The 12,750-nt window shown below is 32.2% G+C and overlaps 1 protein-coding gene across 1 annotated transcript; it reads left to right on the top strand.

The window, feature by feature from the left end:
* Window positions 1–8,014: 8,014 nt before the first annotated feature.
* LOC131004433 (uncharacterized) lies at window positions 8,015–9,302 on the top strand. Its single transcript, XM_057931125.1, has 2 exons — window positions 8,015–8,387; window positions 9,214–9,302. The coding sequence occupies exons 1-2, from the start codon at window positions 8,015–8,017 to the stop codon at window positions 9,300–9,302; spliced, it is 462 nt and encodes a 153-aa protein (XP_057787108.1).
* Window positions 9,303–12,750: the final 3,448 nt, after the last annotated feature.

Consider the following 12,750-nt stretch of genomic DNA (forward strand, 5'->3'; position numbering starts at 1 on the left):
GAGCATTAAAGCCTCACTACCATCCAACCTTTTGCAGAGTCACATTCTCTTACATTTCATGTCAGCATGTACTTTTTTTCTGAAAAATTAACAAAAAAAATACAAATACAAAATAAGGATATGTATGTTACGTTGAAACATTCATGACAATGCGAAAAATTACAAAATAATATATATTGTGAAACTAAAAAGTATTTCCTACCTAGCAGACCAACAAGCCTCCCAAAAATCGTTCGCGGGAATCACTAGCCTTCGGTGAATTTACACGAGGCTAGTGACGCCGACTAATAGTTTTTGGGAGGCTTATCACATTTTTAGCTAGATAACATTATATTGGTTCAGAATATATGAGGTTGGATATTTTTAATTGATAATTTCCTATTATTTTATGTGCAATTCTATAATTTTATGTGTAATTCTATTATTTTATGTGCAATAAAATCATAGATAAAGTGAGTATTATTACCCCCCACTATAATACAAATTTTGACAGATTCACTCTCTCTCATGTTTCACATCTATGTGTACTTTTTGTACTATAAAAAAATTGAAACTTAAAATTTATAAAAATAACGATACATATGTTATAAAATATCAATACGAAGGCAAAAAAAATAATATTTACGTATATTGTGAACAAAAAAAAATTACAAAGGCAACAGAGTAACAAGTCTCCCATAAACCCTAGCCTCCTGCATAAGCCTTGGGGTATTTTAACGCGCGGCTTTTTCAGGAGGCTTGGGTTTATGGGAGGCTTGTTACTCTGTTGGCTTTAAAATATTTTTTTGTTCACAATATACCTAAATTTGAATTTTTTTAGCATTTGTATTAATGTTTTATAACCCACAAACGTGCCCTAATTTCGTATTTGTTTATATATATATATATATATATATATATATATATTCGATTATATCTATTTAATTATTTATATAAATATCATCATTTTGGATCACTCATATGTATTTTTTTAGAAAATATATATATATATAAAAAATACGAAATGAGGGCACGTTTGTGGGTTATAAAACATTAATAAAAAATCTAAAAAATTCAAGTTTAGATATATTGTCAACTAAAAAATATTATAAAGCCAATGGAGTAACAAGCCTCCCATAAACCCTAGCCTTCTGCAAAAGCCGCGCGTGAAAATACCTCGAGGCTTATGCAGGCGGCTTGGGTTTATGGGAGGCTTGTTACTCCATTGGCTTTAGAATATTTTTTGTTCACAATATACCTAAATTTGAAACTTTTTTCCTGCGTATTGATATTTTATAACGCACAAACGTAGCCTATTTTATCAAATTTTTTAAACCTACAGTGCTTGAAACTGACGTGAGTTAGCAATTAATGTCATTTTCTCAGATTTTGAACCATTCTTAACTACCTATCTTACACATTTCTTACACCAATTGTACTTGTGTAAGAAAGTGTAAGAACTTTTTCAAATTTCAATGTCTACCTATCAACATCAAAGTAAAGTGGGTAGTTTCCATAGACATTTTATCAAAGTGGGTAGTTTTATTTTCGTCCCTAAATTATACTTATCCTATAACCGAGCCGCTCAACCTTAAATTCCACCATTATAACCTCATCGTGTCGCCGGGAGCTATTTCTCTCGGCTATCATCGCTTCAAAGGCGGTTGCGCTGCCAGCACCACCACGATGCCTAACCTCGAACCAAGTTCTAGTCCACCAGAAGGCCTCTGCATACTCAGGCTCAACTGCTCGTTCCCGGCCTTTTCCCCCTCCGGCGACTTCGTCGCAGGCAACGGCAATTTAAATTTAAATTTCGACCACAAAATAGTCAAATCCGACGGCACTCTGTTAAAAAATCGACCTAGTTTCTCCAATTGTTGGGAGTCCCAATAATGAGAATTCGAGTTTTGAGTAGTCTTTTAAATGAGAATCACAGAATTGAGTAGCCCGTTAATTGGGGCAAAAATTGAGATATATACTATGATAATTGATTTTTACAGTGTTTGAGAAGGTGAGAGAGATGATTAGCAGAATTTGTATCATTAAATAAATATAATTAATTAATATATATACGAATTAAATTGTAATTTAACATCATTAAAAATTGTAATGCAAGTTGCGCTTATATTCGCATTTGGTGTTTCAATTCCAATACACAACAGATTCAAATGGAGATACAAAATACAAATTTTCTGAGGAAAATTTTGCTTTACCAAAATTTCATATTTCCTCCACGTCAAAATCCAAGTTTGAAAGCCTACAATCCTATAAATACACCCTTAGAGGACTTTCCTCGGTCCCGTTTCACTTGGCCTAGCTATTTCTTTTCGACACATTTATTTAGGAGAATAAAATTATAGTGTAAAAGTGTGTATAAATGTGTGTGTCATATTTGTTGTAGTGAAAATTGATTTTAAAAGGGAAGCAGATCAAGTTGAATGGGACAACCCAAAAAGAAAAACAGGTCAAGTCAAATGGAACACAGGGAGTAATATTTTTCATATAATCAAATACTAAGACTTTTCTCAAGAGTAAATAATACTTTTCTTCATAGCAAATAAAACTTTAAGATTTTGTAAATGAGAGTTTTGCTTGAATATCGATAATATTTTTCATAAATAAAATAAGACCTTTTTAATAGAAATAAGACTTTTTTTAATTGCAAATAAAATTTTAAGACTTTTTATTCATAAATGAAAATTTTGCTTGAATGTAAATATTCCATGCATCCGTCCACGATAAAGTGTGGTATTTCCATTTTAGGACATATACCCTTATATTTTTACTTTCATTCATACACAATATTTACAAAAAATCTAGTGTTACTCAAAAACCTATTTTTAATTATCTAACAAATCAACTTTGGTGAGCCTCTTTCTTCACTTTATACAAATATCTCAATATTTGTTCTTAAAATTCGCGCCCTCCCATTTGCACCACACTTATCGTAAACAGATGGAGTTATATTTTTTACAAAATCAATTAAGACATTTTACAAAATCAAATAAGACTTTTCTTAAAACCAAATAAGACTTTTCTTGAGAGCAAAGACTTTATTCGGAAATGAGACTTTTCATATAATCAAATAGGAGGATGTGTACTTTGAAGGATTAGCCTTGATAGATAAAAAAATAGTAAAACTAATCCTCTATTTATTTTGATGGATTGTAACTTTGGGATATTCAAAGGCCATGATTATTTCAATCATTTGAGCTAGTTTTGTTTGATTATTATCCCAAACAGTGAGATTGAAGAAATCTTAATCTTACGAATAAAAATACACAATCATACATCTTATCAATCATGCAAAACAAACACCCCTAAAACTTTATAAATAAAGTTAGTAATAAAAGTTAAGAAAGACTATGTGGTACAATAAATAAGACATTTATCTTTAAAACCAGAAATATAGGAGTTGATCCTCAACTTAGTTGTTAATTTTGTTTAATTTTTTATAAATATGAACTGACTAGCCAAATCATCAACCCAACTTGATGATCGGCTCGGCCCGCCCTCAGCCTGCTTCTAACCTGCGCTCGGCCTGGTCTTGTAAGTGTTCCTCTATTTTGATTAGGGGTGAGCAAAAAATCCGAAACTGAATAATCAAACCGATCCAAACCGAAATTTTAAAATATGGTTCGGTTTTTTCGGTTTTTCGGTTCGGTTCGGTTTATTTTTTCATAAAATTTCGGTTTTTCGGTTCGGTTCGAATATTTTAAAACCGAACAAAACCGAAAAACCGAATTATATTTATAATATATATATATATATAATAATAATAATATTTTCATTATAATTTTATAATATCTAACTTCAAATTTTTTTTAATTTAATAGTTTTTTTGTTTTTTTTTCCAGAATTTTTGATTTTTTTTTCAAAATTTCAGTTTTTTTTATTAATTCGGTTTATATATATATAATATAATATTTTAATTATAATTGTATAATATCTAACTTCAAATATTTTTTAATTTAATAGTTTTTTTTTGTTTTTTTTTTTTTCAAAATTTCTGATTTTTTTTTTTCAAAATTTCGGTTTTTTCGGTTTTTTTTGGATTAATTCGGTTTTTTGGTTCGGTTCGGTTCGGTTTTAACTATGAAAATTTCGGTTAATTCGGTTCGGTTCGGTTTTTTTTTCCAAACCGAATTAAAATATGGTTTGGTTTGGTTTTAGCAAAAACCGAACCATATAACCGAATGCACACCCCTAATTTTGATTATGTACTAATATACACTCATTTGTGCGATGCACGACGGACATTGAAATTAAACAAAAAATTTAAATAAATAAAAATAAAAAATTATAATATAAATAAATACAAAATATGTTTTATAAATAAAATATAATAATTCACATCAATGACTCAATAAAGTCTTGAATTTAAAAATATAAAATTTCAATTTATACAAAATATATGATAATTATAGTTATTAAATAAATTTAAAACTGATTCGATAATGAAAATTTGCATTATGCATATTATTATATATTATTATTCATCATAATAAATATTTTCATACACAAACATAAATAAAAAGTTATAAATTTTTGATGAAGAGACAGAAACTTAAATATTTTAAAATTTTCATAACTCATTCATTTTTTATGATTTTTTATACTATATTAAATTCAAGATATATATTGATTATTTTTTCATGAATCAAATTTAATGACATTTAGAAAATAGTTAAATATAAAAGAATAAAAACAAAAATAGTGAAAAAATTGGTGTAAGAAGAGAGAAAAAAAAAGAGGAAAAAATGGAGGGAAAAACTCCTCTTTTATATATTATATAGATATAAATTCATTCACTCTATTAATTTGTTTTCCTTGGCCAAAAATAAAGTTTAGATTTAATTGTTTTTGTTGTCGTGGTTGTGTAACTTATTTTTCCACTAAATTGATTCAATTTTAGGCTGCTATACTTTCAATTATTTCGACTTTTTGGTCATGATCTTCAAAAATCTTTGTCCCCTTGCACTTTATAGTGTATGACCATTTCACATTCATTTAAAAAGGCCAAAGGGTAGTAAAACTTTCAAGCTATATATAGCATGCAAACGTACAAAACAATGAAAGTAGAAGGACAAACAAACTAAAAGAAGTTGTTTAAAATACAAAAATATAAAATATTACTCCCTCCGTCCTACGAATCTTGACACGTTTTCTTTTTTGGATCGTCCCACGAATCTTGACACATTTTCAAATAAGGTAATAATTATTACCTTCACCCTCCTACTTTATTACTCCCTCCGTCACGACTTTTGGTATCCAGTTGAGAACGGCACGGGTTTTAATAAAGTGATTGATGTGTTGTGAATAGAATAATGGTCTCATATTTTATGTGAGAGTTAAAATAATTAAAGTGGAGTAAGGTGTTAGATGTTAACAATTAGTTAACAAACACTCCAAGAATTCACCAAGCCCACCTTATCTCTCCAAACACCAAATTCGCTCCCAAAGGGGATCGAACCCGGGTCTCATCACTTAAGTGAGGACTCGGTGGCCAGGCGAGCTAAGCCCCCTGGTTAGTAAGGGTCCCACCTACTTTTATTAAAAATAAAAATGGATATCAAAATGTGGGACGGCCAGAAAATGAAAGTTGGATACTAAAAGGTGGGATGGAGGGAGTACTTTTATTACTTTATCATTTTTATTACCTTCTCTTTTCTGCTTTATCATTTTTATACTTTATTAACTACACACTTAAAATACTAATTTACAATTCCTTAATTTTCGTGCGAAACCAAACATGTCAAGATTTGTGGGACGGAGAGAGTACTAAAATATTAGCCGTACCGATTACCATATATACTTGAATTTGAAATATAATTAGCAGGGGAAAATTTCAAGTGGTCGCTGTAGCAATAATGCAGTGCCAGTGGTGGGGAATGAAAGACGGACTTCATTTTCTGGAGTAAAGTTTGGGCGATTGATGGGACAATAATCGTCTTTTATTTTTCATTTTTCATTTTTCGAAAACAATGGTCTTGTATTTTCCAACGTGAAACTGCCAAGAATTTGTGTGGTTAGTAGTATGGCTTTACATGTAAAAGATTATCAATGCAATTGCATTGTGGATTCATAATGCATCGATTTCCAGCGGAACAGTTAAATAACGCGTTTTGACAAGAGGTGAAACATAGAGTGTAAAGTCGATATATAATTTTTATGATTTTATTTGGTGATCATAGCATAAAATAAATTTAAATTAACTACTCTATCATCACAAATATATTTTTACTCTTTTTTTCCTGTTTTTTTTTCTTGAATAAAATCGCATTTTAATAATGTTTTGAAATTATATCGTTCTTTAAGTTGTCGCTTCAACTTCTCTTCCTCTTTTCTGCAAACAGCCATTCAAAAATAATCCCAAAATCTATTCCTGGAAGTTTTATGTCGTAATAATAAATTATATATATTCAGAATATTCTTCAATCTACAAACTATATAATTTTATTAATTCTTTACAATTTACATACTGAAAATCTTCATCTACAATCAATTGTATTTGAAAATTGAGATTAAATTTAAAGGAAGGCCGAAGGCAATTTATCGATTTTGATTTTCAAGTTAGTAAAATTTAATTTTACTGTTAGAATATATAAATTGTTAGTTATTTTATTCATTAAATTGCTGTTTACTTTCGTCTGCCGCCGCCGGTGGATGAATTTTCCTTTCAAATATCTTGGAATTAAAGTTGGGGCTTGTAGCAGAAGCGTGGTCGAATGGAAATTCTTGGAGGAAAAAATTAAAAAGAAAGTGACCGGATGGAAAAATAGAAAGCTTTCCTTGGCTGGGCGAATTACCTTGGTGAAGGCGGTGTTGCAGGCTATTCCGATCTACCAACTCTCTTTTTCTTTCATTCCTAAGGCAACAGTGAAGGAGATTAATTCAATATGTGGTAAATTCCTGTGGGGGGGACTGGGGAATCGGATGCAATTTCGTGGGTGAAGTGGAGTGATTTATGTGTCAAAAAAGGAGAGGCGGGCTGGGTTTTAGAAATTTAGAAGGTTTTAATTGTGTGTTGGTTTTGAAATGGATTTGGAGGTATCTTGGGGGAAGGGATTTGTTGTGGGCGAGGGTTGTGAGATCGATTCATGGTGACTTTGAGTGGGGAGAGAAATGGATGTTGTGTGCTGGACATAGAAATGGAAAAGGAGGATGGTGGCCGAAAATTGTGGCTAGGGGGGGGAGCGAGTGGTGGGTGGTTCTGGGATAATCTGAATAGAGAAGTCGGGAATGGTCAGACAACTCGGTTTTGGTATGATAGGTGGGCTGGCGAGAAACCTCTTAGGGCTGTTTGCCCGAGGCCTTTTCATTTGTTTTAATAAAGAAGCTGTGATCGGGGACTACGGGAGATGAGAAGACAGAAAGTGGACCTAGGATTAGGGATGGCAATCGGGTACGACGGGTATGGATAGTGACTATCCATACCCATACCCATAAACTAAATGGATAGTGGTTTTTAACCACGAAACTATCCATGGATATCAAATGATATCCAAACCCGCCACCCGCGGATACCCGTTACCCATCGAGTATCCACGAACCCGCTACCCGTCGGGTATTCGCCACCCGCTATCCGTCGAATACCCGCCACCCACTATCCATCGGATACCCGCCACCCACTATCCGCCGGATACCCACCATCCACTATCCATTGAATACCCGTGAAATAAAATTTAATTATAAATTTATAACAAATTTAACTGGTATTTCACGGGTAATTGGCGGGTATTTTGACGGATATTTTTCGCGGGTAAACGGGTTTCGCGGGTATGGATAGTAAGTATCCAAACCCATACCCACGAACTAAATCGATAGTGAATTGCAACCATGAAACTATCCGTGGATATCAAATGCCTCTCAAACCCACCCTAATAGGTTCGGGTTTTTGCGGGTATCCATTACCCGAGGGTAAATTGCCATCTCTACCTGGGATATTAAGTGGAGGAGGGAACTGTTCGGGAGAGATCTTGGGGAGCTTAATACTCTGCTCTTGGCCATTTCTCCTTTCTCTCTGAATGCAGGAATGGCGGACTGCTGGAAATGGAAGGCGACCAAGGACGGAGTCTTCTCTACGAAGTCGGCATATTCCATCCTGATGGAGACTTCGACCGAAAGCTCCATGCCGGCCATTGTTAAGAAAGCTTCCTACAAGGTGTGGAAGGTCCCAGCGCCTCACAAGCCAAAGGTAACTACTTGGAGGCTGATCAAAAATAGACTTCCAACTTGTGACGAGCTGTTGAAGAGGAATATCCCGCTTGCGATCGAGGAGAGCTACTGCACTTTGTGTGTAGCAAGCCCGGAGACAGCAAACCACTTGTTTCTTCTCTGCCCCAAAGCGGGGAAGGTCTGGGATGAGATTCAGAAATGGCTCGGGATATGTACGGCTCGTCCTCAAGGTATCATACAACAATTCTTTTCGTTTTCTAATTTGGGAGGAGGAAAGAAGAGCTGCAAATTCCTTAAAGCACTGTGGATGTGTACTATTTGGCTTCTTTGGAAAGGAAGGAATGAAGGTCGTTTTGAAGGCAAGGTTTGGGAGATCCAATCTTTGGTTTAGGAGATTAAGAGTAGACTTTGGAATTGGAATAAAGTTTTTAAAATTATTGAGTTGGATGTGAGTTTCTCAGTTTGGTGCTCGGGTAATTTGATATTGATGTAGTTTGTCCTGTGTGGCTCTTTGAACTTTGGTACCTCTGGTACCCTTTTATATTAATTCGAATTTTTCTGATAAATATATATATATATATATATATATATATATATATATATACATGATTACTAATATATTGATTAAATTGTTGTGCACTTGCTTCTAAAATAAACATAGAGTCAATTTTTTCAACAAAACATCTTAATTCTGAAAAAAAAAAGTAATTTGATGAGGGAGAAAGTGTTGAAATTTTATTATCACGTGAAAAGTCGTTTAGAATTAAATATTTTGTAGTTGTCTTGAACTTGATAATCACTTCTTTAAAACGTAGATTTTAACAAATAAATTTTTTTAAACATTTATTTGATTTATGTTTGATTCGAAAATTTTGAAAGCATTAGATAATGATGAGTTAAGAAACCATTGTGTTACTCTGAAATCTACTTTTACTCATGATAATTTATGTGATATTAATTTAGATGATTTATTTATGGAATCTAAAGTATTACAAATGACTTTGCCAAATGAGATTATGCCAGCAATTGAAATTCTTGAATTTGTGAAATATGCAGATTGTTATCCAAAAATTGCAATTGCTCATAGGATCATGTTGACTATGCATGTTACTGTAGCATCAGCTGAGCAGAGTTTCTCAAATTAAGTTAAAATTATTAATGAAGACATATTTGAGATCGTCACTGTCGCAAGAAAGATTGAATGATTTAGCAATTTTGTCTATTAAAAAAGATGTTCTAGAAATGCTTGAAACAAAAGAGATTATAAATGTGAAAAAAAAGAGATTACAAATGACCTTGCAAGTAAAAAATCTAGAAGATGTCATATTGTAAGTTAAAAAGGATATTTTTTTTATTTATGTATAATTGTTATATGGCATTTTTATTATGAAAAATAAAGAGCCCATTTTTTTTACTTCGCTCCGGGCCCTATTTTTGTCAGGACTGGCCCTGGTGGTCGTCGTATACCACCAAATAATTCCTGCAATAGCTAAGAATTAGTATAGTTTAGTAGCAAGCAGGGTTGAACCACATAGAACGAGTAATTGCAATCAATTTCTTAGATATCTAAATTGGTGTAGCCACCACGCCTTAATTTTAAGAGAGAAATATTAATAAACTAAGGAAGCAAATAAATCAAATAAACAATTACTAAAATTCAATCAAAGAAAGGTAACTCGGCTCGAATAAATCCATACCAATTTAATAACTTTGATCATCGACGCAAATATAAATTAATCCCTATCAACCAACCAGTTATAAGATACCGTGAACGCACTGACATACCACAATTCCTACTTACTGTGTCGATAGACAGTTGTAGACACTAGATCTGCCTATTTCTCTTATTAAAATATAACCTAGTTGGAGACGTCAGACCTAGATTTAATATTCTAATAGCATTAAGATGAAGGAACTCAATTTAGACAAATTACCCAAGAACGCAAGTAATAATTCGTCTATCAATTTATTCCTGCTACAAATATGGTAGCTTTATTACTAATCAACCATATTCCAACAATTACGGATTGACAGGAACCGATTGACTTTAATCCAATTAAATCTAAGTTGATCAGACTTAAATTAAATCAGAATTGACCTTAAACACAAGGAATAAATCAAAATCAACATGAATCAATTATATGAACAATTAGGTCTCACAAATATTAAATCAGTATTTCATTATTCTCGCCGAATTAAAAATTTAGCTACTCATAATTAAATCTAAATCAATCAAACAAATTGAAGCAAACATTTAATAAACAAAATATGGAATAAACGAAATAGACAAAACTAATTAAACTAAGAAATTAACCACAACCACCATTTGGAATTATGGATGAATCGAATCTGTCAACTTGAATAGCTTCAAAAGTCAACTCTAAATTCTCCCGAGTCTCTTCTCGAATTTTGCACCTAAAGCAAACTAAAAGCTAAAACTAATTAACTCTAATCTAATGTGATATACTCCCTCCGTTCCATTGATCTTGTCTCGTATTCCTTTTTTGTTTGTCCCATTGATCTTGTCCCATTTCTATAAATAACTTTCCTACTTTATCACTTTATCACTTTCTCTCTCTTACTTTATCACCATCTCTCTGCTTCTCTCTCCTACTTTATCTACACACTTAACACTACTAATACTCTCCTTAATAATCGTGCCGAAACCAAATGGGACAAACCCAATGGGACGGAGGGAGTATTTGATAAGTGGCGGTTGCCCACAAATAAAATACTTAGGGCATGCTTGATAGCTCTAGATAAAGCAAAATAGATAAATAATCATGTTTTATCTAAGCGTTTGATAACAATATTGATTAACAAGAAGGTCCGCATTAAGGGAGAGGCCCGCTATTATATTATTGTTCCACTGAGAAATTTAATATCTCTTCCCCCTGGTATTATTTATCTAGGTATTATTTATCTAAGTTTTATTTATCACCCTTTATCTCAATTTTATACGAACACACCCTTAAGGAAATCCTCTCCAATCTCTACAATGCAACCGCCCTAACCTCCAAAAAACATGGACTTATCGGCCCTTACAAAATAATAAGGCCCAAGATTAATTAAAACAAGAGTATTAGACTTTAATTAAATCTAAGATAATTAACTCCAAGTCCAATCTTTAATCTTTTCCAAAATCCACGCCAACTTCATCAAATTCGTGACTTTCTCGGACTTTCTCCGTCCACGAGCTTCCAACCATAATTCATGCAATTCATGCGCCAAAACACCAACGAACTTAGGTAATATCAAATAAAATACACGATAAAATGACATGAGTCTAGACAACTAAATCACACACATCAGGCCCTGATGTTAAGTGTATTGTGAGTGGTAAAAATATATTGTAATTAGTGTTGTTTAGTGTATTAGGAGCGATGAAAGGGTGTTATAAATAGGGTTTATATTATTAGTGGTGGGATATAGTCCAAAACTATAAAGAATTTTTTTTATGGACGTCCCGAAAAGGAAATTTAGGAAGTTTTAGTATGAAGGAAGGGAGTATATAAAATTATAACGCCCCAATTTTCATAAACTTTTCAATATAAAATCTTTGAAAACTAATAGATAAAATAAAATTTCTTGAATTATAAAAGTTTAAACTAACTTAAATATCAATTTGCCAAAACTAAAGTAGTAACATAAAATGAAGTAAAAATAAAAAATAAAACGATAAACTAAGACTTAACAAGTTCAACTAAAAAGTTCAAAGCAAAATATCTATCCCTAGTCATTCTCCACTTCCATGGCCACTTCGACTCTGAAACTGCAAAACTGAAAAGATAAGGGGTGAGCATATTGAAAATATACTCAGTGAGGAAACATAACAAAATATTCATATATGTCACATATGTAATCAAATCACGTTATCATACTTGCAAACATACGCCAAGAGACCGGAGCCCCTTGACAAACATAATCATAGTTTGAGTCGATGGCTTAAGTCCCATGACCAAACACACACATAAGATCAATGGCTTAGATCCCACGATCAACTTATCAACATAAATCAATGGCTTAGGTCCCATGATCGCACATAACATCATAGATCAATGGCTTAGGTCCCATGATCGCACATAACAATATAGTCATAAGGTGCACGTAAACAAGTAATCAACGCGATAATAAAAACATATATAACCATATGAATAAGCGTAAAATCCCTCACCTTAAAGACGAAGCTAATAAATCAAATTCGGAATGAGGGTCTTAGTCGCACCACACCTAAATCAATGAATACAATGCTTTAATATAGATCCTACAATAACTTAAACTAAACTCCCATATCAAAACATATAACTAGATATATCTAATATATATGTATAAACATACAACTGATCTAATCGCATTTATATATATATATATATATATATATATATATATATATATATATATAAAAGATTCTGTAGTCGAAAACTTTTAAGGAACTAAAGTATCTTTTATTAAAATATAATATTTTGCTTTAAAAGTAATGCAATAAACATGTTTAAGTTTTAATCTAAACTAATCAAATATCAAAACTTAGTTAACTTATAAACATTTCGGCAGTCACCCTGACGGAAAATATAGTATATATATAATTACTAA

The sequence above is a fragment of the Salvia miltiorrhiza genome, unplaced genomic scaffold, assembly GCF_028751815.1.
Source record: "Salvia miltiorrhiza cultivar Shanhuang (shh) unplaced genomic scaffold, IMPLAD_Smil_shh original_scaffold_399, whole genome shotgun sequence".
NCBI classification, from domain to species: Eukaryota; Viridiplantae; Streptophyta; class Magnoliopsida; order Lamiales; family Lamiaceae; genus Salvia; species Salvia miltiorrhiza.